At 43.6% G+C, this 26974-nt stretch overlaps 1 protein-coding gene across 1 annotated transcript in view; it reads right to left on the bottom strand.

The window, feature by feature from the left end:
• The window catches only part of LOC122935346 (tubulointerstitial nephritis antigen-like), a 131585-nt gene extending 105823 nt beyond the window's left edge, over nt 1–25762 (bottom strand). The window contains exons 1-4 of the mRNA XM_044291111.1: nt 25178–25762; nt 19920–19990; nt 19538–19866; nt 6954–7017 (exon numbers count right to left, since the gene is read on the bottom strand). Coding sequence (XP_044147046.1) covers nt 6954–7017; nt 19538–19866; nt 19920–19990; nt 25178–25762 — 1049 coding nt within the window. The remainder of the gene's footprint in view (nt 1–6953; nt 7018–19537; nt 19867–19919; nt 19991–25177) is intronic.
• Nucleotides 25763–26974: the final 1212 nt, after the last annotated feature.

Genomic DNA, 26974 nt, shown 5'->3' with positions numbered 1-26974 from the left:
CAATAGATTCTCAATTGGATTCAAATCTGGACTCTGGCTGGGCTACTCCAAAACGTTATTGTTGTTGTCTGCTAACCATTTCTTCACCACTTTTGCTGTGTGTTTTGAATCATTGTCATGCTGAAATGTCCACTGGTGCCCAAGGCCAAATTTCTCTGCAGACTGCCTGATATTTTCGTTGAGAATCCTCATGTATTGCTCTTTTTTCATGGTGCCGTTTACTGTGATTAGGTTCCCTGGTCCATTGGCTGAAAAACACCCTCAAGGCATTAGGTTCCCACCACCATGTTTGACAGTGGGGATGGTGTTCTTTGGGTTGAAGGCTTCTCCTTTATTACGCCAAATGAAGGAAACATCATTGTGACCAAACAATAACATTTTTGTTTCATCTGACCATAACACAGAAGACCAGAAGACTTCTTCTTTGTCCAGATGAGCTTTTGCAAAGGCCAATGTCACAACCAGACAGCTGAGAAGCTCTGACAGAGGCCTTTCAGAACCTCCTCCTTGAGTTTTCTTTGTTGTGGTATTCAGTTCCTCATCTCGTTAGCCTCTCTCAGCTGTCATGTAGTTGGACTGATTTCTTCCCTTTAAATTCCTCCCCATAATGCTTTACTGGGCGGCTTATACTTCTTCCTGGAGTGTGTGTGCATGCTGATCCTGTTTCCCAGTCTGCTACAAAGTTAAGTTCTGTACTTTATCTGTTATTTTCTGTTTCCCCTATCTATTGTAGGGTGTTCAGGGGTTATATAGTCGAGGTACGTGGATATGCAACCATCCACGTTTGGGATCTTTGCATAGGCTGAGCAGCCAGGGAAAGTGCTAGGTCTTGTGCAGGGGTCTCCCTTTTGGTTCCTTAGCTTTGGATCCAGTGAGTCATATATGCATGTTGCTTTGTCTTGTTTCCTGTACACCGTCCGTGACATTATAAGCCGCCAAAACCGTCTCAAGCATGGATCCGGTTTCACTTTTGGCTGAACGCCTTCAGGGTCTTTCATTGGAGGTAGCTGATCTCCGCAGGACTTTTTCTCAGCTTCAAGTGACCGGTTCAGCTGGCGTTCATGGAATTTGTTCTGAGCCTAAGATCTCGCTCCCGGATACGTTTTCCGGGGGTAGTGAGAATTTTGTGCGTTTTAGAGAGGCTTGCAAACTCAATTTTCGCCTTCTTCCCCATTCCTCTGGTGATGAGGAACGGAGGATGGGGATCATTATATCGCTGCTCAGGGGTAACGCTCAGTCCTGGGCCTTTTCGCTGCCAGAGGGGGCACGGCACAGTGGATGAATTCTTTTTAGCCCTGGGTCAGATATATGATGATCCGGATCGTATTGCTCTGGCTGAGTCTAGACTACGTCTATTATGCCAGGGTAAACAATCCGCAGAGATATACTGCTCAGAATTTCGGAGATGGGCAGCTGATACTGGTTGGAATGATGCTGCACTCCGAAGTCAATTTTGCCATGGTCTTTCAGAAGGATTGAAAGATGCAATTGCCTTTCATGAAAGGCCTATTTCCTTGGACTCTGCTATATCTCAGGCCGTTCGTATTGACAATCGTCTTAGAGAGAGAGGAGAGATCTCTCCTTCCTGTCATACTCAGTCCCAGGACAGTGCAGCGGTCCCATTCTGTGCGCAGGGGTCTCAGTCGCTGTCAGCCCCTTCTGAGCAGGAGCCCATGCAGCTGGGGTTGATTGCTTCTGACAATAGAAGATTCAGCCCGCATGGGAGGGTTTGTTTTTGTTGTGGAGGTATAAATCATTTGGCAAATGTTTGTCCCTCTAGGAGATTCAGGCAGTTCTCTGGGAGTAATAAAGAAACAAAGAGGAAAAAATCTTTTAAAAATGTTCCGTCTGTTACTATTGGCAGGGTTGAGGCGGAAATTGAAGGTTTTCCGTTTGCTTGTAGTTCCCGTTTTGTCCTGCCTGCTAGGGTGGCGCTAGAGAGCAAGAGCATTTTTTGTGCGATTTTTGTGGATAGTGGAGCAGTGGTCAATCTCATTGATAGTCAATTTGCAATAACTCATGGTTTCCAGGTGTGCACTTTGGGAAAGGATATTCCTGTTTTTGCTATTGATTCCGCTCCACTTTCTCAGAAATCATTAAAGGGCATAGTTCACAATATCCGTTTAATTGTGAGTGATGCTCATGTTGAGGATGTGTCATGTTTCGTCCTTAGCGGTTTGCCTACTCCTCTAGTGTTGGGGCTACCCTGGCTCACCAAACATAATCCCACCATTGATTGGCAAGCGAGGCAAATAAATGGTTGGAGTGACTTTTGCAGAGAGAATTGCCTCACGACATCTGTTTCTGAGGTTGCTACTAAGACTGTACCATCTTTTCTCTCTGAATTTTCGGATGTCTTCTCTGAGAGTGGAGTTCAGGATTTGCCCCCACACAGGGAGTACGATTGCCCTATTAATCTCATCCCAGGCGCCAAGCTGCCTAAATCTCGTTTATACAATCTTTCCCAACCTGAAAGGATTGCTATGCGTGCTTATATCTCTGAGAGTCTGAGAAAAGGACATATACGACCCTCGAAGTCACTTGTTGCCGCTGGTTTTTTCTTTGTTAAGAAAAAAGATGGTTCTTTAAGACCTTGTCTGGATTTCAGGGAGCTGAACAGTATCACTATTCGTGACCCTTATCCGCTTCCTCTAATCCCAGACCTGTTTAACCAGGTTGTTGGGGCTAAAGTCTTTGCCAAATTAGATCTAAGAGGGGCATACAACCTGGTCAGGGTCAGAGAAGGAGACAAATGGAAGACGGCCTTCAATACCCCTGAGGGCCATTTTGAAAATTTGGTTATGCCTTTTGGTTTGATGAATGCCCCAGCCGTTTTTCAGCATTTCGTGAACAGCATTTTTTATCATTTGATGGGAAAATTTGTATTAGTTTATTTGGATGACATTTAGATTTTTTCTCCTGATTTCAAAACTCATAAGGAACATTTACGTCAGGTCTTGCTCATTCTGCGGGAGAATAAATTATATGCGAAACTGGAGAAATGTGTGTTTGCGGTTCCAGAAATTCAATTTCTGGGGTTTCTTCTCTCCGCTTCTGGTTTTCGCATGGACCCCGAGAAGGTCCGCGCTGTGCTTGAGTGGGAGCTTCCTAAGAATCAGAAGGTGCTGATGCGTTTTTTGGGCTTTGCCAATTATTGCAGGAAGTTTATTTTGAATTATTCCTCTATTGTTAAACCACTCACTGATATGACCAGAAAGGGGGTAGATTTTTCTTCTTGGTCGGTAGAGGCGCGTAAGGCTTTTTCTAATATCAAGGAGAGTTTTGCTTCCGCTCCCATCTTGGTGCAACCTGATATTTCTTTACCCTTCATAGTTGAGGTTGATGCTTCTGAGGTGGGTGTGGGTGCAGTCTTGTCTCAGGGTTCCTCTCCTGCCAAATGGCGACCGTGTGCCTTTTTCTCGAAAAAACTCTCCTCCGCAGAGAGAAATTACGATGTGGGAGATAGGGAATTGTTGGCCATCAAGTTGGCTTTTGAGGAATGGCGCCATTGGCTGGAGGGAGCCAGACACCCTATTACCATGTTTACTGACCATAAAAATCTGGCCTACTTGGAGTCAGCCAAGCGTCTGAACCCGAGACAGGCCAGATGGTCTTTGTTCTTTTCAAGATTTAATTTTGTTGTCACGTTCCGCCCTGAAGTTAAGAATGTGAAGGCAGATGCCCTGTCACGTTGTTTTCCGGGAGGCGGGAATTTTGAAGACCCGGGTCCTATTTTGGCTGAAGGTGTGGTGGTCTCTGCTCTTTTTTCTGAATTGGAGGCAGAGGTGCAGGCAGCCCAGTCAGAGGCTCCTGATCTTTGTCCTCCTGGGAGGTTGTTTGTGCCTCTCACTTTAAGACACAAGATTTTTAAGGAACACCACGATACGGTCCTTGCTGGGCACCCGGGGGCAAGAGCCACACTGGATCTCATCGCTCGGAGATTCTGGTGGCCTGCGCTTCGTAAGTCGGTTGAGGGTTTTGTGGCAGCCTGCAAAACTTGCGCTCGTGCCAAAGTCCCTCATTCACGGCCATCAGGTCCTCTCCTTCCCTTACCCATTCCTTCCCGTCCTTGGACACATCTGTCCATGGACTTCATAACGGACCTGCCTCGTTCCTCGGGGAAGACTGTGATTCTGGTAGTGGTGGACCGTTTTAGCAAAATGGTGCATTTCATCCCTTTTCCTGGTTTGCCCAATGCTAAGACGCTGGCGCAGGCATTTATTGATCACATTGTCAAATTGCACGGTATTCCTTCAGACATAGTCTCTGATAGGGGTACGCAGTTTGTTTCCAGATTCTGGAAGGCTTTCTGTTCTCGCTTGGGGGTTCGGTTGTCATTCTCTTCTGCTTTCCACCCTCAGTCGAATGGCCAGACAGAGCGTGTCAATCAGAATCTGGAGACATATCTGCGCTGTTTTGTGGCGGAGAATCAAGAGGATTGGTGTTCTTTTTTGTCCCTTGCTGAGTTTGCTTTAAATAACCGTCGTCAGGAGTCCTCTGATAAGTCACCATTTTTTGGTGCATATGGGTTTCATCCGCAGTTTGGGACTTTCTCGGGTGAGGGGTCTTCTGGTTTACCTGATGAGGACAGATTCTCCTCGTCTTTGTCATCTATTTGGCAAAAGATTCAGGATAATCTAAAGAGCATGAGTGAGAGATATAAGCGTGTGGCAGATAAGAGACGTGTGCTTGGTCTGGACCTGAATGTTGGTGATCTGGTGTGGTTGTCTACCAAGAATATCAAATTGAAGGTTCCCTCCTTATGTTCAACCCATTGTACCCTCGCCTTTGCCTCCTCCTCTGATTATGGTTGATGGGAATCTTGAATTTCAGGTCTCTAGGATTGTGGATTCTCGTCTTGTCCGCGGTTCTCTTCAGTACCTTGTTCATTGGGAGGGTTATGGTCCTGAGGAGAGGATGTGGGTCCCAGTGACGGACATTAAGGCCTCTCGTCTCATCAGGGCTTTCCATAGGTCCCATCCTGAGAAGGTGGGTTCTGAGTGTCCGGAGTCCACTCGTAGAGGGAGGGGTACTGTCACAACCAGACAGCTGAGAAGCTCTGACAGAGGCCTTTCAGAACCTCCTCCTTGAGTTTTCTTTGTTGTGGTATTCAGTTCCTCATCTCGTTAGCCTCTCTCAGCTGTCATGTAGTTGGACTGATTGCTTCCCTTTAAATTCCTCCCCATAATGCTTTACTGGGCGGCTTATACTTCTTCCTGGAGTGTGTGTGCATGCTGATCCTGTTTCCCAGTCTGCTACAAAGTTAAGTGCTGTACATTTATCTGTTATTTTCTGTTTGCTGGATCCCAGGTGACCCTGACTCCCTCCGTGTCTGGTGTAGGGAGCCGGTGGTCGTGTCCCCTCACTATTGTAGGGTGTTCAGGGGTTATATAGTCGAGGTACGTGGATATGCAACCATCCACCTTTGGGATCTTTGCATAGGCTGAGCAGCCAGGGAAAGTGCTAGGTCTTGTGCAGGGGTCTCCCTTTTGGTTCCTTAGCTTTGGATCCAGTGAGTCATATATGCATGTTGCTTTGTCTTGTTTCCTGTACACCGTCCGTGACAGCCAAGCGAGCTTTTGTGTGCCTTAACTGGAGAAGTGGTGTCCTCCTTGGTCTGCATTGTGCAGTGTCCGTTGGATTGTCTGCCTTGAGACATTGCCACCAACAGAGCCCAGATATACCAGGATGGCCTTGTTTTTCACCTCTCTAACTATCCTCTATACTTTTTTGCTTCCGACCACGTCCTCTGAGGTTTTCCACAGTGCGGAACATCTTGTATTTTTTGCTCAAATGAAAATAAAAAACGGAGATTTTTTTGATAATAATAATAATGTCTCTTGTACACCGTCTTATTATCTTTTGGGATAGACCTATGTTATTTCCCGTCAAAAAATGACTTGCTGGTTGAATAAAAGTAACTTTAAGTCACAATTTGCCAGGGGTATGAATAATTATGGGCAGCACTATATATATATATATATATATATATATACACACACACACACACAATAGAAGTACTATACCATGTAAAAATAAGAGTGCATTTAAAACAGTGCCTGTGAAATAAATGGCAATGTAATAGTGCCATGAATTTCTCAATAATACCATCCAATGTGAATGTAACAGTACAAGGAATAGCATAGTAATAGTATTGTCATCTATAGTGTATATTTAATAGTATAATTTGCAGTGCATTTATAATAATGCCAGACACAGAGCACACAGGATGAGCTGTACTGATGTCTGCAATGTGTCTGTAACTATCTCAATCAGCATGCTTATAACAGCATGCTGTGTGACCGTCTGTACTGATGATCCTGTTTTAATAGCCATCTTGTGTTTATATAGTAAAATACAAGCATTGATACTGGTATGTTACTCTCACATAAAACATATTGCTAAAACACATTTTTGGTCAGCTGGATTTCATTTACAAGTTCCTTCTATTGCACAATGGATGGATCTGTGTAGGCTCGATGGAAGTTACCAGAGCTATTCTGCAACAGCTGGTGGTGCTCTTTGCCAAACCACAGACAATCAGATATTAGTGGCCAATCCTGAGGATAGGACATCAATAGTAAAGGAGTGAACTACCCCATTAAAGGGAGTCTGTCACCGGGACATGCACTGTCAGATCGGTGAGGGTCCAACACCCGGCACCCCCGCCGATCAGCTGTTTGCGGAGAGGTGTCTCTCCCTGCTCGCTGCTGCTACTGTATATCAATGACAAGCAGGAAGAGAGACAAGAGACGGCTCTTGCGCATGGCGAGTGCCTTCTCCCCATACAGCTGATCAGCGGGGGTGCCGGGTTTTGGACCCCCACCGATCTGAAATTGATTCCATACATATCCTGAAGATAGGTCATCAATATTAAAAGCCTGGAAAACCCCTTTAAGGCAGTGAAGCAGCCTGTATTACATAAGAAGCATAATTATATTTATTCATATTACCAGTAATTACAGTTGTCTTTCCATATTGAGTTATCTTCATAATAGGATCCACCTTTAAAGCATCCTGTCAATGAAATAAATCATATTTAATACTGGAAACAGTTCATGTATATAATCTATGGATGACAATACATCAACATTAGCTTAAAATCTAGAGCACATTTATAAAATACGCCGAATCAATCGTAGTAAAGGCCTATTAACACAACCATATTTTTCTGTCCGCATCTGTTCCACAAATTTTGTGAATCGGATGCAGATCCATTCATTTCAATGGGGCTGCAAAAGATGCGGACAGCACACCAGCGTGCTGTCCGCATCTACACTTCCATTCTGCGGCCACGCAAAAATGATAGAACATGTCCTATTCTTGTCAGTTTTGTGGACAAGAATAGACATTTCTATCATAGGGAAGGATGTTCCGATCCACAAAATGTGAAACGCACGCAAACGGTATCCATGTTTTGTGGTCCGCAAAAATGGATACGGTTGTGTGAATGGACCGTAACAGATTTCACTCAGTCAGTTTCAATCTTAAAGGGGTTCTCCATTTCTTTTAAACTGATAGCTGTTTGAGAAGGCAGCGCCCTTCTCTCTGTTTCCCTTAGGCCCAGTGACATCGCAACTAGTATGACTGGCCTGGGCTGGGCTAAGCTCTGTTCACTTAAATGGAGCTTAGCTGCGCCCAGGCCTTCTCAAACAGCTGATCAGCGGGGGTCCCAGGTTTCGGACCCCCGCTGATCAGATGCTGATGATCTATCCCGAGGATAGATCATCAGTTTTAAAAGAACTTCAGAACCCCTTTAAGTATTTTTATAAACTATTCTGTACGGGTCCACATACTGTATATTGCAAATCTGTGTGTAAGGATTCTGTATGGCAGTGCACCGAGGCCATAAAGCCTCCTAGTAAGGAGCCACAGTATGCTAACATGCATGCTCTACTGGGTGCCGTATGTAAAGATCTATTTTCCCCTAGAAACAATGGAGGTTATTTAATATGCACCCTTCACTAGAAATGGATGGAAAAGCCTCAGACCATGAGGTTGGAGCTTTTTACCTGCCATTGTGACTAAATTTAGTCAAAATTCACATTTTGCAACTCTTCTGACACATTCCAAAAAAAGGACATGGTAAGGGTGGGACAAAGACGCCCTATCAACCCTGGCATATTTATCATCATTTACACCAGTTTTATGGTGTACATGATGACTGAAATCTACACCAGCTATGAGCCGGCATAGGTTGCAGTCAGGCGCACAAACTGCAGTAGGATGTGCTTACATTATGACGAGACCTGCTCCTCATCATACTGTAAATGAAATGCATTCTCTTGTGGCTCTGAGAATATCAAGACCTACATACAGTAGACTTCATAAATCTGCCCTGTTTTTACAAGAGTATACTTCTCTACCCCTGGAATCAATTAGTGTATGTCCATTTTGCCTCACAGCCCCACCAATCTGCTGACTAAAGTGGACACTTCACTGAATACTAGACACAGCTACATACTGTAAGGGATCTCTCTCTCTCAGGGGGTCGCAATCACAGACTTCTCCTCTGACAACAGGGTTCAAGTCCAAAAGGTGCTTTATTTTGGCACTTCAGCACCATCACACTCATAAACAGAAAATAAACACCTGCCCATCTGGTCTACCTAATAAACGTGTTGTCTCTACCTCACCTATAGAGCGCTGTTCACACATGGGATTAGATCTGGCTTCCTCAGCCATATATGGTCCAGCAGCCTCCAGGCTGTGACCACACCAGCATCCTTGTGGGGAGATGGTCCAGAAGTCCTCCTGACTCTGACCGTGCAACCCTCTTTCCATAGGCATCACTGGGCTCTCCAAATTTCAGGTTTTACAAAGCCTAGTGGCCCCTAAGCCCTCCTGGCTGAGACCACACATAGCCTCTCAGGCTTCCTCAGTCTTTCTCCCTCCATGTCATATACAGAAGGTTGTTTTATCCCTCCTTGATTACAGCAGCAGGTCTCACCTGAGATCACCTCTGGCAAAAAAAAAACAATACATGTAGTGGAAGGGTGTGGACTGGAAGATCCCACTACCAAACCTATCCCCCAGTCCACATGAAATCCAGCCCAGAACAACATCTAGACAAAACTGTCTCAGCAAACTACACTTTGCTGAAACTACTGCAGCTTTCTGGATTTTAGTTATCTCACCCAGCTGAGGCATCTGGGTGGGATATACAGTGCACGCCTCCCAGCACTTATACTGTACACATCACCACAATACATATTGTACTGGCTGTGCTTGGCACAGCAGATCCCTGTAGTTCAGTCCCATTTAATTGAATGGGGCTGAACAATAATACCAGGCACCATCACTACAAAATGTATGGATCTGGTAAATAATACATGGAATTTGATGCTCGCTAGAGACAGTTGATCAGTGAGGGTGCCGGCAATGGAACCACCAGTGACCTGAAATTTATGATCTATACTAGGGATAGGCTATTAATAGGGATGAGCGAATAGACTTTGGATGAAACATCCGAAGTCGATTTGCATAAAACTTTGTTCTAATACTGTACGGACCAGGAGCTCTGTACAGTATTAGAATGTATTGGCTACGATGAGCCGAAGTTATTGCTTCTAAAGTACGACTTTTAACCAAACGCGAGTTCGTGAAATGTTTTTTTATAGTACAAATTAATTTATTAAGTTATTACGTGAAGTCTCGCAATACATTCTAATACTGTATAGAGCTTCTGTGTGGAGGGGGGGGGGGTGGTTTCTGTTTTGTTCATTTATTAAAATGTTAATGAAAAGGACTTAATAAAAAATAAAAAAATAAAGCCCTTTCCGCGACTAGATGAAATGCTTGCACCTTGCTAGACACATTTCAAAAGTTTCTAGACAAAGGGGCATGGTTTTACTCTGTCGTAATATGCACCACATTTAATATTGGCATGTGATAGCTTTCTGCCTAAAGCAGGGGTGTACAACTTTTTCTGAGAGCCACATTGTCAGACTGAACCATTCCCAAGGGTTTCAAAAAATTTACACTGCCAGTTTTTCATGGTGATTTTTCAACCATTTGTACCTCTATTTTCTGTCCGTCTGTTTTTAATGGCAGTTAAAAATTGATGAATTTCATGGGCTTTTTTAATAAAATCCCAACCTCTGCAGAATACCTAATGTCCCCCATAATTGCCCCCAGCAGTAATAATGTCCCCCATGGTGGCCCCCACCAGTAATAATGTCTTCCATAGTGGCTCCCAGCAGTAATAATTCCCCCCTTTGTGGCCCATAATGTCCACCAAAGTGGGCCCCATAGTAGTCCTCAGCTGAAAAGTTTGTTTTTAGCAGAAAAAAAAATCACTTACCTCGCCTACTTGCACACGCAGCAGCAGCCGCTCCTCTATTGATTCTGAAGGACCTGCCAAAGGACCTGTGCTCAAGTGTGATGCTCTTAACATGCACTCCCAGCATAATCATATGGTGATGTCATCACACATGAGCTATGGTCCCTCAACAGGTCCTTCAGAATCAAGAGATAAGCAACTGCCTCTGGGCATGCAAGTGGATGAGGTGAGTGATTTTTTAACCCCTAAAAGGCCATATTGCGCTACTGTATCTGTTTTTAATGGACTTTAGATGGGTGCACTCCTGTCCACTGATTTCAATGGGGTACTTCTGGCCATGTAAAAATAGGACATCTCCTATTTTTGACGCCCGCTATTCACAGCCTGTTAAAAAACGGTCTCGAGTTTTTAATGTATTTCCAACTAAGACATTTAAGGCATATTAAAAGTCTGCCTGTCAGCTCCAAGTTATTGAGAGAATGTTTTTTTTATTTTTTTTTTATCCCTATTCACTCTTCAGAAAGCATCTCTCTATCCATTGTAATTTACCGTATGTGAGATGCTTAAACAGTCAATGTGTTTCACTACAACCACAAACTACAATAAAGATAACTAAATTCACACATGGCACTGCCCCCTTGTCTTTTGAGGGCATTTGACATGAAACAGTTTTTCACCGTATTTTTTGTATGGCCCATTTATATATTTGTATAGGTTAATCATGTCATCCCTTAGATGTCTCTTCTCAAGACTAAATACATTTAATTATTTTCATCTTTCTTCATAACGAAGACCCTCCATGCCCCTTATCAATTTAGTCGCTCTCCTCTGTACTTTTTCCAGCTGCAGAGCATCCTTTCTATGGACTGGTGCCCAGAACTAAACTGCATATTCCAGATGAGCTCCCACCAACGCTTAGTAAAGTGATAATATTAAATCCCTGCCCCACGAGTCCATGCCTCGCTTAAATGCATGACAATATGCTGATAGCCTTAGAAGCATCTGATTGACATTGTATGCTGTTATTTAATCTACCATCTACAAGGACACCCAAATCATTCTCTACAAGTGACTCCCCCAGTGTTAAATCCCCTAGGACATATGAAGCACAGAGATTATTACTACTAAGATGCATAACTTTACATGTATCCACATTGAACCTCATTTGCCAAGTTGATGCCCAATCACTCAGAGTGTTCAAGTAAGCTTGTATTTTATAGACATCTTCCATAGACTGCACAGTACTATACTGCTTAGTGTCATCTGCAAAAATAGAAATGGTGCTATTAATCTCGTCCTCAATATCATTAATAAATAAATAAAATAATAAAGGGCCCAGCACTGAACCTTGGGGTACACCACTGAGAACCTGTAATGACCGGCATCATGCAAAGGGAGGGAAGAGGGAAGGCCCTGCCCAAGGGAGAGGGAAAGGTGGGGACCCCTGACTCACCTTGTAGCTGGCACCTGACTGCCCTGAGGTCCCTAGACGGGTTCCTCACCCGTACGCCGATCACGTGCCTAAAACCCTGGCTTTCCCTAAGATGAACCCTAGGTAGTGAACGGGGCGGTGGGATCACTAGTCCGCACCACTGACACTAAGAGGAAAACACCAAGGAGAGGACAGACAATACAGACAAACATATAATCCCAGGTGGGCAACAACAGCAGACCACAGAAGCTCAACAGGGATCCGGAGGGTAACGTTCTGGAACAACAACCCGGGAACGCAGCAACACAGCTCCAGTGGGTCAGTATAGAAGTCCAGGCAGGAAGCTCTATATCTGGCAACCAGAGAAGTGGGAGAGGGGAATATAAGGAGGTTGGGAGTGCTGGACAAGGAACAGCTGAGGAGAAGGAGCTACGGATCCCTGAGTGAGCCAAAAAGGGTTGCAAAGCAAACCCAGAAATCTACCATAAAGAAACAGCCCTATCTTTCTACATAGAGCGCGCAGCCAACCGCTGCGACTTCCTGACCCCGGGTATAACGGAGTCAGGCGTGGTTCTTGACACCCTCGTGACAGTACCCCACTCTCTACGAGGGCCTCTGGACACTCAGGACCAGGTCTCTCAGGATGAGAGGCATGAAAAGCCCGAACTAGCCTGTCGGCGTTTACCTCAGACGCAGGAACCCACATTCTTTCCTCGGGACCTAACCTCTCCAATGCACCAGATATTGAAGAGAGCGGCGGACCCGACGAGAATCAACAATTTTGGATATCTGAAACTCTAGATTACCATCCACAACAACAGGAGGGGGTGGCAGTGGTGACGGTTCTAGAGGTGGAACATATTTCTTGAGTAACGACTTATGAAAGACGTTACGGATTTTAAAAGTCTGAGGTAGTTCCAGGCAAAAAGCCACGGGGTTAATGATGGCTACAATTTTGTAAGGGCCAATGAACCTAGGACCCAGTTTCCAAGAGGGAACCTTTAATTTAATATTCCTAGTAGACAACCACACATAGTCATTCACTCCTAGGTCCGGACCTGGCAACCGTCTCTTATCAGCCATGCATTTGTATTTACCTCCCATATTTTTCAAGTTAGCTTGCACCTTCTGCCATACCGATGAAAGAGATGACGAAAACCGTTCCTCTTCGGGAACCCCAGAAGACCCCCCCCCTTTTTGAAAGTACAGAATTGGGGATGAAAACCATATGCACCAAGAAATGGTGACTTGCCAGTGGATTCCTGACGATGATTATTTATGGCAAATTCAGCTAACGGTAAATATGATGACCACAACTCTTGGTTTTCAGACACAAAACATCTTAGATATGTCTCAAGGTTTTGGTTGGTACGCTCAGTGTGTCCATTCGACTGAGAATGGAAAGCTGAGGAAAATGACAAGTGTACCCCCAAACGGGAACAAAAAGCTTTCCAAAATTTAGAAATAAACTTGGTACCCTGATCCGAAACAACATCGGAAGGGACCCCGTGAAGCTTCACGATTTCACTGATGAATACCTGAGCAAGAGTCTTAGCATTAGGTAGTGCGGGTAACGCAATGAAGTGTACCATTTTGCTAAACCTGTCCACTACTACCAAAATAACTGTTTTATCCGCAGACAAAGGTAAGTCAGTGATAAAATCCAGATGTGTCCATGGCCTATTGGGAATGACAAGTGGCAATAAAGACCCTGCAGGACGTGTATGAGAGACTTTCGCGCGCGCACAAGTAGAACAAGAAGACACAAAATCCATTACATCCTGACGCAACCTTGGCCACCAAAAACGACGAGACAATAGCTCCAAGGTTGCTTTACTACTCGGGTGCCCGGCAAGTGCCGAATTATGATGTTCCTTTAATAATTTGAAACGCAGGTTCAGCGGTACAAACAATTTCTCTGAGGGGCAAGAGACCAGGGCGTCCCCCTGGACCTCTAACACCTCCCCCTCCAGAGCAGAGTGTACCGCAGAGACAACCACTCCTCTTTGTAGAATGGGTACCGGATCACTCACATTACCCCCTCCAGGGAAACAACGAGATAATGCATCAGCCTTGGTATTTTTTGCCACAGGACGATAGGTAATAACAAAGTTAAACCTGGTAAAAAATAGCGACCACCTAGCTTGTCTAGGGGTGAGACGCTTAGCTGATTCGAGGTACAGAAGGTTTTTGTGGTCCGTAATCACAGTGACGGGGTGGATTGCCCCCTCTAAAAAGTGACGCCATTCTTCAAACGCTAGTTTAATAGCTAATAGTTCCCTATTGCCAATATCATAGTTCTTTTTTGCTGCAGATAGTTTTTTAGACAAGAAAGCACAAGGACGCCATTTGCCAGGAGACAGACCCTGAGACAGCACAGCCCCCACTCCCACCTCTGATGCATCGACTTCAACAATAAAAGGCTGGGAGACATCAGGTTGGACTAGTACAGGTGCCGAGGTAAACCTCTCTTTTAGAGAGGAAAAAGCAATTTTAGCGGCGTCAGACCATTTAGAAAAATCAGTCCCCTTCCTAGTCATGTCAGTAAGGGGTTTTACAATAACTGAATAATTTTTAATTAATTTCCTATAGAAATTTGCGAAGCCCAAGAACCAAGAAGACGCACTTTTCAATTTTAGCATATAATTTATTCGTCCGTAGGACCTGCAGTACTTGTCTGACATGCACCTCATGTGTTTTCAGATCAGACGAATAAATTAAAATATCATCTAGGTATATCACCACAAACCTGCCGATAAGATGACTAAAAATGTTATTAACGAAATGTTGGAAGACAGCAGGAGCATTGGTCAGACCGAAAGGCATGACTAGATTTTCATAATGCCCCTCAGGGGTGTTAAAAGCTGTCTTCCACTCATCCCCCTCCTTGATACGAATCAGATTGTAGGTCCCCCTAACATCAAGTTTGGAGAACCACCTAGCACCCGCAATCTGATTAAACAGGTCAGGAATGAGAGGAAGAGGGTATGGGTCTCGGATGGTTATCCGGTTTAATTCGCGAGAATCTTGGCAAGGATGCAGGCCCCCATCTTTCTTTTTAACGAAGAAAAACCCCGCAGCCACGGGTGAAGAAGAGGGTCTGATGTGTCCCTTAGCCAAGCTCTCGGAGATATAATCTTTCATGGCTTGTCTCTCCGGACCCGAAAGATTATATATCCTGGTCTTGGGTAATTTTGCGCCGGAAACAAAGTTAACCGGGCAATCATAAGGACGGTGAGGTGGTAACTTCTTACAACCCTTTTCAGAAAAAACGTCCTCAAAGTCCGAAATAAATGTAGGTAGGGTAGCTATGGAGGCGACTAAGCAATTGCTATTTAAGCAATTTTCTCTGCAATGCTCACTCCACTCCAATATCTCCCTGGCCTGCCAATCCACCACTGGATTGTGCGCTACCAACCAGGGACTCCTGAGAGCCGGATCATTCCACTGGGTATCCGTAGCCCACCTACGGAACTCAGAGCAATACTCCTCTACTGGCTGCTCTCCCTGTAGGAGTCTCCGTAATTTTTATTCGGCCAGTGCTACTCGGTCAGGGTCGTCATATATGAGACCCAAGGCCCCAAAAAATTCATCCACTAACCGGAGAGCCTGGGAATCAGTGGGTAAAGAGAACGCCCAGGATTGCGGGTCCCCCTGCAGCAGGGAAATAACAACCCCCACCCACTGTTCTTCATTACCAGAGGAGTAAGGGCACAGCTTAAAATATAATTTACAGGCATCACGGAATGTCACAAATTTGTCCCTTCCCCCAGAAAATCTGTCAGGGAGAGCAACCTTGGGTTCTGCAACAACCTGGTTACCTGTAGCAACCGCTGGGCTTGCGGTCAGTTGTAATTGCTGCTGCTGCTGGAGGACCGACGCCTTCAATCCTGCCACCTCCAAAGACAGGCCATGAAATTGTCAAAGTAGCAATTGGATCCATACTGGATTCTAAGTAGGTAAAAAAAAGTTTTTTTTATTTGTTTTTTTTTTACCTACACAAAATAAGGGCCAGATATAATATAATGACCGGCGTCACGCAAAGGGAGGGAAGAGGGAAGGCCCTGCCCAAGGGAGAGGGAAAGGTGGTGACCCCTGACTCACCTTGTGGCTGGCACCTGACTGCCCGGACGTCCCTAGACGGGTTCCTCACCCGTACGCCGATCACGTGCCTAAACCCTGGCTTTCCCTAAGATGAGCCCTAGGTGGGATCACTAGTCTGCACCACTGACACTAAGAGGAAAACACCAAGGAGAGGACAGACAATACAGACAAACATATAATCCCAGGTGGGCGACAACAGCAGACCACAGAGGCCCAACAGGGATCCGGAGGGTAACGTTCTGGAACAACAACCAGGGAACGCAGCAACACAGCTCCAGTGGGTCAGTATAGAAGTCCAGGCAGGAAGCTCTATATCTGGCAACCAGAGAAGTGGGAGAGGGGAATATAAGGAGGTTGGGAGTGCTGGACAAGGAACAGCTGAGGAGAAGGAGCTACGGATCCCTGAGTGAGCCAAAAAGGGTTGCAAAGCAAACCCAGAAATCTACCATAAAGAAACAGCCCTATCTTTCTACATAGAGCGCGCAGCCAACCGCTGCGACTTCCTGACCCCGGGTATAACGGAGTCAGGCGTGGTTCTTGACACCCTCGTGACAGAACCTGGGACCATTCTGAATAAGAATCATTGACCACAACTCTATGGACACGGTCCTTCAGCCAGTTTTCAATCTAATTACAGACTATATTTTCCAAGCCTATAGAATTTATTTTACCTATTACACGTCTATGAGGGACATTACCAAAAGCCTTTGCAAAATCCAGCAACACTACATCCACAGTCACCCCTCTGTCCAGACTTCTACTCACCTCCTCATAAAAACAAATCTGATTAGTCTGACAACTTCTGTCCTTGGTAAACCCATGCTGGTTATCACTTATAATATTATTTACAGTCACATACTCCTGTATATAATCCCTTAAGAGTTGGTCATTAGCTGGTTCGGCCATTAGCAGTTCATGGCACGGCCACCTGCAGTCGAGTACCGCACAGCAAATTAGTCCACAGCTGCCTCTTATTTAACTAATGAAGACCGCACTGTATACATTGTTAATGGCTGGCGGTATTGAAGGTTTCAATACCTGATTCCATTGAGACAATTGACAATATTGTTATACAGAGATCTTTGTAATGATCATTTCATTTTATATCTAGCTCTAGCAAGATTAGTGAGCCTATTTAACTTTGTCACATAATGTTGTAATGGTTGGTTTATTGAACAAGTTGAAAAATGGACTGGATGCCTTTTTATTAAAATTATGATATAATAAGAATTTACTCTGATGGTCATAGTTGGAGTCTGGAAACAATTGTGACCTCTAATACAGGTCCTTCTCACAAAATGTGTATATTGTGATAAAGTTCATTATTTTCTGTAATGTACTGATAAACATTAGACTTTCATATATTTTAGATTCATTACACACCAACTGAAGTAGTTCAAGCCTTTTATTGTTTTAATATTGATGATTTTGGCATACAGCTCATGAAAACCCCAAATTCCTGTCTAAAAAAATTTGCATATCATGAAAAGGTTCTCTAAACGAGCTATTAACCTAATCATCTGAATTAACTAATTAACTCTAAACACCTGCAAAAGATTCCTGAGGCTTTTAAAAACTCCCAGCCTGGTTCATTACTCAAAACCGCAATCATGGGTAAGACTGCCGACCTGACTGCTGTCCAGAAGGCCATCACTGACACCCTCAAGCAAGAGGGTAAGACACAGAAAGAAATTTCTGAACGAATAGGCTGTTCCCAGAGTGCTGTATCAAGGCACCTCAGTGGGAAGTCTGTGGGAAGGAAAAAGTGTGGCAGAAAACGCTGCACAATGAAAAGAGGTGACCGGACCCTGAGGAAGATTGTGGAGAAGGACCGATTCCAGACCTTGGGGGACCTGCGGAAGCAGTGGACTGAGTCTGGAGTAGAAACATCCAGAGCCACCGTGTACAGGCGTGTGCAGGAAATGGGCTACAGGTGCCGCATTCCCCAGGTCAAGCCACTTTTGAACCAGAAACAGAGGCAGAAGCGTCTGACCTGGGCTACAGAGAAGCAGCACTGGACTGTTGCTCAGTGGTCCAAAGTACTTTTTTCGGATGAAAGCAAATTTTGCATGTCATTCGGAAATCAAGGTGCCAGAGTCTGGAGGAAGACTGGGGAGAGGGAAATACCAAAATGCCTGAAGTCCAGTGTCAAGTACCCACAGTCAGTGGTGGTCTGGGGTGCCATGTCAGCTGCTGGTGTTGGTCCACTGTGTTTTATCAAGGGCAGGGTCAATGCAGCTAGCTATCAGGAGATTTTGGAGCACTTCATGCTTCCATCTGCTGAAAAGCTTTATGGAGATGAAGATTTCATTTTTCAGCACGACCTGGCACCTGCTCACAGTGCCAAAACCACTGGTAAATGGTATTACTGTGCTCAATTGGCCTGCCAACTCTCCTGACCTGAACCCCATAGAGAATCTGTGGGATATTGGGAAGAGAAAGTTGAGAGACGCAAGACCCAACACTCTGGATGAGCTTAAGGCCGCTATTGAAGCATCCTGGGCCTCCATAACACCTCAGCAGTGCCACAGGCTGATTGCCTCCATGCCACGCCGCATTGAAGCAGTCATTTCTGCAAAAGGATTCCCCACCAAGTATTGAGTGCATAACTGAACATAATTATTTGAAGGTTGACTTTTTTTGTATTAAAAACACTTTTCTTTTATTGGTCGGATGAAATATGCTAATTTTTTTAGATAGGAAATTTGGGTTTTCATGAGCTGTATGCCAAAATCATCAATATTAAAACAATAAAAGGCTTGAACTACTTCAGTTGTGTGTAATGAATCTAAAATATATGAAAGTCTAATGTTTATCAGTACATTACAGAAAAAAATGAACTTTATCACAATATGCACATTTTTTTAGAAGGACCTGTATAAGGCAATTGGCATCTACTTCACAGGGGTTTTGTCTTTTCTCAAAATTAGCAGTGTAGGATTGTACATTTTTACAATGGACCTACAGTACATCCTTAGTCTTCCTACTTAACTGCGTTACTATCAAATTAAAATGTATTAAAGCATGTTTACCAATATTGTTAATGACCATGGCTACTGGTCAGAAATTGTGGCATAGTGTAATGTAACACTTGAGTACATTGCAGCTTTTATTAAATATAAAATCATTTCATTTGAATTGCTTCTGTAATTTTATATCTTGACCAATCTTAATTGAGCAAGATAGATAATTGAATTGATTTTGAGACCGTTATGGCAGTTAACAAGAAGAATTGCTGAGTAGAAATGATAGCACACATACCGTAATAGCATAGGACTGTTTCAAATTCATCATCAATACTGAGCCACTATCCTTTCTACTGGTCCATTCATTTTAATTGGGTTTGCGGAAGTCTATGCACAACTCCTTTGAGATGTAAACATCACAGTCAATTTGGCATTTCTTTGCAGAATGCTTGAAATCAATTAGCTTAATAACTCTGCTAATTGATAAATTGTACTGTGTGTATTCATCTTGGTGTATTATGCAAAATATGGGCAATTCATTACTATGTACACACTTACAAAACCATCTAGTCTATGTATGATCAATGCCTCAATTCCCTTGTATGTGATAAAATGTAGGTTCTATACAAAACATAATAAACCACGATGGCTTTACTCTGTGTTTATCCAGACAATGCAGAGGTTACTGTGTAAGCTCGGTGACTGTAAAGTACACTTCACTGACAAAGGCTCTAGGCATACAATTCACCTTACCCTGTATATCAGAGGTTCCAGGGAATAAAGTGGAGGGGGCATTCGTTGTAGAAGGCTCTTCTAGATTCTGTCCAATGCAAGTGGTCCAGAAGTCTGGACAGCAGTCTACATGTCCCAACGGTTCCTGGTCACAAAAGGTGTCACAGTAACATGTTGCATTTTTCCCAATGTAGAATAGATTGCAGTCATCATTTCTACTGTCACAACAGCCATTTGTGGTACAGTAACTTTCTATATCCAGGGATCTTTTTGCTCTGGCATATTTTAACAGCTTATTTTCTTTTGCCGAATAGAGGTTTACCATCAGATGTCTTTCTGAAAAAACTTCTCTAAAAAAAAGGATAATTATGAAAAATATATAATACACACGATCCATCCTCACTTAGGAAGCAGCTGCTCACCACCTGAACTGGAATTTACATGGAATTTAACACCTGTCTTATTGAACGTGAACTTTGTTAGGTAATTTAGATTAAAAATTAACTAGTGTTATCAAGTGATGAGCTAAGAAATGTGAAAAATCTATTACTATGTGCACACACAATTATATGGCACAATAGCGGCAGTCCAACAATCTTTGAACCTCTAATTGATACTATAAAATAAGTTGTTTAAAGGTACAACTAGGCGGCGACATGTGTCGCACGGCAAAAGTCAATGGTGTAGGGGCTCTTTCACATGAGCGTATGCCGTACGTGGAATCCGCTGCATGAAAGACAGCCAAGCCCCGTTACGGACAGCAGAAACACGGGGCATTAACATGATTGATAATGCTCCGTGCCTCTCTGTGACCTTTTTGCCAAAAAATCACAGTGACAACTTTATCTCACTGTGAAATTGTAGTAAAAAGGTCACAGAGAGGCACAGAGCATCAATCATGTTACTGCTCCGTGTCTCTGCTGTCCGGAACGGGGCTTGGCTGTTTTTCGCGCAGCGGATTCCATGCACGGCACCCGCTCGTTTGATAGAGCCCTAACAATGCGACATGTAACATACTGCTATGCGACACATCGCAGGCTGTGCACAACTTTTCAATCATTGGCTTTAATGGAAGTTGCAAGCAACACAAGACAACTTTTGGATCACTTTTTATTTTACTTTTTGTGAAGCAGGATAAAGAAATGCAGCAATTCTGTCAAGGCTTTTTGGGTTTTGTTGCTGCGGCGTACACAATGCGGGAAAAGCGAAACGTTATCTTTATTCTGCTGGTCAGTACGATTACAGAGATACCAAGTTTATATATATATATATATATATATTTTTTTTTTTTTTTATTTCCTAATGCATTTTTATTAGGAAAAATCATGTTTTTTAAATCACCATCTTCTGAAAAAAACATCTTTTTTGTTTTTGGGGTCGATTGTCTTATGTGGGTGCTCATTTTTTGCGACATGAGGTGATGTTTTCATTGGTACCATTTTGGGGTACATATGACTTTTTGATCCCTCGATATTATGCATTTTGCAAGGTGATGTGACAAAAAATGTTGGCGCTGTTTTTATTTATTTATTGTTACAGCATTTACCTGATGGGGTAGATATGTCTATTTATCTTTACACAGTAAAAGTATTTTTGAAAAAATCTTGTTTTTGTGTTGCCATTTTCTGAGAGCCATATTTGGTTTTATTTTTTTGGGCAATTTTCTTAGCTAGGGGCTTTTTTCAGGATGAAATTATAGTTTGATTGGTACATATGGCTTTTTGATCGCTTGGTATTACACTTTTTGTGAGGCAAGGTAACGAATATTTTTTGTTTTGGCATGATTTTAATTTATTTTTGTTTATGATGTTCATCTGATGGTAAGGATTATGTGATATTTTTATAGAGCAAGTCGATATGGATGCGGCAATACCAAATGCATCTATTTATCTTTTTTTACAATTTTATTTTTTTACTATGTAAAACACTGGGGTTATTGGGGACCCGTACCCCGCACAAAAACCTTCTATGCCACAGCCAGTGGTCAGTCACAGCTCCTGTGCCCGACCGATCATCATTGATGTACTTTTGCGTCAAATTGTGGGAAGTTACTTCCAATGGTATGCAAACTTAATTCCCACCTGGCCAAGTTGCTGGCAATTATGTACTTGCTGCCATACCATTTAGTCGAGTCTACTGCTTTCAGGGAGCTAGTGGCGTCCTCTCAGCCTCACTGGAAGATTCCTAGCTGGCATTATTTCTCCCATAAATATATCCCTGCCTTGTACTTTTTATATGGTGGACAATGTGGGATGCTCACTGCGATTCTCGCTGTGTGGCAAGGTTAACGCCATGGTGGACACCTGGAACAGCTCTTACAGGCAGGAACAGTACATGTATTTCACAGCCCTCTGGGTCAATGTTTTTTCCAGCAGTAGTAAGGCAGCACCCAGGGAAAGAGGCCAGGTCCTTTTCACCCTTCCACAATTGTGTAGGGCTGACTCTAACACCAGGCACTTATCCGCATCCTCCTCCTACATGGACACATTTTTATTCCCAACAGCAGCTGGGCACAGAGTCGCTCGCACTACTCTTCCTTCCTATCATATGTGTGTGGTCAAGCGTTGCCACGCCATAGTAACATAGTATATGAGGCCAAAAAAAGACATTTGTCCATCCAGTTCGGCCTGTTCTCCTGCAAGTTGATCCAGAGGAAGGCAAAAAAAATCTTGTGAGGTAGAAGCCAATTTTCCCCACTTAAGGGGAAAAAAATTCCTTCCCGACTCCATTCAGGCAATCAGATAACCCCCTGGATCAACGACCCCTCTCTAGTAGCTATAACCTGTAATATTATTACACTCCAGAAATACATCCAGGCCCCTCTTGAACTCTTTTAGTGAGCTCACCATCACCACCTCTTCAGGCAGAGAGTTCCAAAGTCTCATTGCTCTTACCGTAAAGAATCCTTTTCTATGTTTGTGTACAAATCTTCTTTCCTCCAGGCGCAGAGGATGTCCCCTATGTCCACTTTGAAGCTTATCATCCTGGGAAAGTAGCCACACCGGCGAGCAGTTGCTCAAGTACATCAACCAGCAAATATCCCATTGGCTGTCACCCCGCTGATTCTAACTGGGCAAGGTGGTCAGTGACAATGGGCGCAACATCGTGGCGACAAGATGCTGGCAAACTCCAGGAGACTGTCCAAGCACTTCAGTCACTCTTACTTGGAAAGGGACGCTCTCGTGGACCTGCAACAACAGAACAGCCTGCTGCTACACTGCTTAATCTGTGACATGCCAACTCGCTGTAATTCGGCATTGCACATGCTCAAGCATTTGTACGAGCAGAGGAAAGCCATGATTTTGTCATCCACCAGATAACCTCAGCAGCAGAGAAGAATGGTCACCTGTATGCTGGCTTGCTTATGCAGTGACAGGCGTATCATTGACATCAAGCAGTCTGATGATTATTGCATAGCCATGCTTTTAGACCCTTGCTACTAAGGCAAAATGTGGGAATGTTTTCCTCTTACAGAAAGAGAGGACAAATTATGTTATAACTAGGAAACACTGTGTACGCAGCTTGCCTGAAAGGGAACTCTCCCTCTGCCCTTGCAGATTAACCCCCCCTTCCCCCCCACTTGCCACCACGAGCAGCAGAAGCAGTAGCCATTTCAGTCTCCTTAACATGATGGAGCACTTTTTCCACGTACCCCACCTGGCTGAGGCCAGGCAGCAAGCCGACAACTCCCAGCTCAACGCCCAGTTTCAGGGCTACCTAAATTAGTTGATCAAAGGTGTAAGGACGAGCACTCTACCATTTGGTACACATTTATTTGAATTAATAAAAATGTATATAATAACATATAAAACTTCTTAAAACAACAACTTTATAAAATGACACTAAAATAAATATAACCACAATGGGGTAATGATTTTCTTAGTTGGAGATGATCGGTTTCTCAAGAGTCCTGAAACTGCGTTGTATGAGGTCCTCTGATTATGTTTAAGAGTCCATGGAGATGGTATTACTATGACCTAACAGGCTCCAGCACTGTTTCGTTGGTCAGATCATAGTCCCAAAATATGCAATGAGGCAAAGATAAGGTAAGGATGAAATGACCGGCTTAATAGCCGCTTACCTCTCATTCATATGTGTCTTCAGTCCTGCATTCTGGTCGGACTTTTCAGGATATTCTACCGCAGTGCAGCCGAGGTGCGTGGAACAACTTGAATGGTATCGGAGGCCGGCGTCTCACGTGGTTCCACTCGGTGTCCGCGCTGGATGCTTAGCGAAACAGCACCTACGTCACTTCCTGTGTGATCAGGTAGTGACGTCTACCTTGTATCTCGGCGGTGATTTCAAACTGCGGTTTCCTGATGTTTTAATCTTGCAGGTATCGGAATATTGTCTGCATGGCCATGCAATTTAGGAAAGTGTAGACAGGTATATGGCGTAAACCCAGACGCGTTTCGGGAGTTGTCACTCTCCCTTCCTCAGTGGTTATGCCATACCTGTCTAAATACGCCTTATATACTTCCCAGGGTTATCTTCAAAATCTGGATCGGACCTCAGGATGTAATCCTTCTGTTTCAATATCCGGGACTTCCATTCTCACAGTTTATCTTTGATATTCTATGGTCTATAGTTGGTAATGTCCCATTTTTGATGTCAATATATAGTTTTTCAATGATTCTTCTATTCCTTCTTTTATAGAAGGCAAGGATAGAGAGAAAAGGAGTTTTTTTCTGCCACCTCAGCCTATACCCCATTTGTGGATATGCGATTCCATTTAAAACCATGGTATGTCAGTTAATATTGGATACTTAACTGCATACACTAATTAGTGTACTGATGAACACATAAAATGTTAAAATAAAATGATAAAATAGGAATTACTAGTATTGTATAATGAAACAACCAAAGTGGATATCCAATACAATGTATATGAGTATATTAGCGGCAATTTGGACACAATAATCTAATGCCTGTCATAGATATCACAATACAATACATGTCTAACCGTATTGGAGGCAAACCTAACAATGTTAATAACTCGGATGGTAAATATAGTATTGGACTCCTATATGGGGACAGCCCTATTCTCAATATGTAATCCCACATTAGGCACTCTCATAAAAAGCCAAATAGTTCCAGCTCTGAATTTAGGCCTGATGGTAGCAGGCTCCCAAATTCATATATTCGTCGGGATTCCCTTCTCGACATGTGTTTGATGAAATTGCCTCCTCTCCAGTGTTGATCCACCTTTTCCAGTGCCACAAAGACGAGGCTGGCCGGGTCACTATTGTGCACCTCCTTATAGTGTTTTGACAAGGAATGCTTGTCGTAGCCTTTCTTGATGTTAGATATATGTTCAGCCAGCCTCGTCTTTAGTAACCGTTTGGTTCTACCAATGTATTGTTTATTACAAGGGCACTGGACTAGGTAGATCACACCGGAGGAATTGCATGTGAGGCAATCCTTGATGTCCCAAACGAATGAATTTTGTGTGGAGGGGACTATGGTGATCTTACGGGGTTTATTGTTAATTCTACATGGGATGCACTTGCCGCATTTAAAAAACCCTTTCAGATCCATCCAAGTTCCTATCAATGACCTTTTTTTCTCTCTAGTTTTCACAGAGGGGGCTATTTTAATGCCAAGATTAGGTGCCCTAGTAAATATAACATTTGGGGATGTGGGTAGAAGGTGGCCTATCACCTTATCATTCAGTATATGATGCCAATGTGTCTTCACTATTTTTTGTATTTTTCTATGGTCATCATTAAAGGGAAGGATGATCCTATTGTTCATCTCTTCACTTGTCCGAGATTTTTTCTTAATTTCAACCTGGTTATCGAAAAAGGTTTGTCTGTCTAGTTTTTTAACTCTTTCCAGGGCTTTTTCAACCACCTCATCCGGATATTCCTTCTCCCGGAACAGTTGTCGCATTCCAGCTGCCTCCTCCTCAAAACGTAGATCTTCCGTACAATTCCTCCTGATCCTCCGAAACTGGCCAGTGGGAATATTGTCAAGCCATCTTGGGAGGTGGCAGCTGGAATATTGGATGAAGCTATTTTTATTCGTCGGCTTAAAAAAGGTATTACAGACAAATCTGTTATTCTGTCTTCTGATTACCAGATCAAGGAATTCAGTTTCTTCCTTGATCATGGCATTAAATACCAGGTTCAGATGGTTCTCATTGATCTCTTTCAAAAAGGACCAGTATAATACCCATTTCCATGATCCCATGGACTTCTTCTGGGCAGGCAAACTGGAACAGTGGCTAGCACTGGCACAGTACATTGTCTATCTCTTTCTTCTCAGGCCTCCAGTGTCATCTCAGAGATGGTTTTCAGCACCGCAGGGGTGTGGTGACACCCAAACAGACTAAGTTGTCCTCTGCCAGTGTCCAAAATATTACTTTTGTCAAAATGAATAAAACCTGGGAGGGAGGATTTTCACACCACTCATCCAGCTGTTTCTGATGTATAGCCCTCACCTACCTTCCTTGCTGGTGGTCCCCCATCTTGCCTCTGTTGTTGTCTTGCCTAGTATCTCATTCTGTATGGCTGCTGTGGCCTGCAGTCATGCTGCTAATGTCTCTCAATTGTCAGTATACTTGTATTCATTTTCCACATGGTTTAAATTTGAAACATTTTTGGGGCACTTAACACGATTAAACTTTTAAAATGTTTGTGTGTGTGTGTGTGTGGGGTTAAATTTTTTTAAGGTGCTGCATAAATGGATCCAGCATTAAGTGTTCCAGCAAAACGGATCTGGCTTTCCGGTCTGTGCATGCACAGACCTTTAAAAATGCAAAAAAAAATATAATACCGGATCCATTTTTCCGGAGAGACGGATCCGGTATTGCAATGCATTTGTGAGATGGATCCGCATCCGGATCCGTCTGCCAAATGCATCCTTTTGCGTCCAGATTGCCGGATCTGGCAGTCAAGTGTGAAAGTACCCTTACAGGGGTATATTGCACTGGACACAAGCTGAAGCCAGAATGGTGAGTCTTCTGTCTCAGCATAAGGACCTGCCTGCCCACTGCCTACTGACCTGCCCCCTGATTGGCTGAACCAATCAGGGCAAGCCGTTCCTCCAGCTTCATCCCCTTGTCATGTGATCTCCCATCTTCTTACTCTCTCATGGTTTTCCCCTCCAGTTATCACAGTAAGGCACTGGGTACCGTTTTTAAGCACTTCGTCCAATGCAAATTGCAAAAACTTCGAATTTGTTTGCCAGATGAATTTTTGTGAAATTTGTAACAATTTAGATTTTTTTCAGAATCAATTTGAACATCTCTAAAATTTGCCGCTATGTTTAGTGAGAATCACAGAATTTTTAGATATATTAATTCCCTAGAACAGGCATGGCCAACCTGTGGCTCTCCAGCTGTTGTAAAACTACAATTCCAACCATGCCCTGCTGTAGGCTGATAGCTTTTGGCAGTCCAGGCATGCTGGGAGTTGTAGTTTTGCAACATCTGGAGAGCCTCAGGTTGGCCATCCC

The sequence above is a fragment of the Bufo gargarizans genome, chromosome 4 (genome assembly GCF_014858855.1).
Source record: "Bufo gargarizans isolate SCDJY-AF-19 chromosome 4, ASM1485885v1, whole genome shotgun sequence".
Lineage (NCBI taxonomy): Eukaryota > Metazoa > Chordata > Amphibia > Anura > Bufonidae > Bufo > Bufo gargarizans.
The sequence above is the reverse complement of the archived record's forward strand: the minus strand, read 5'-3'. Positions and strand labels throughout refer to the sequence as shown.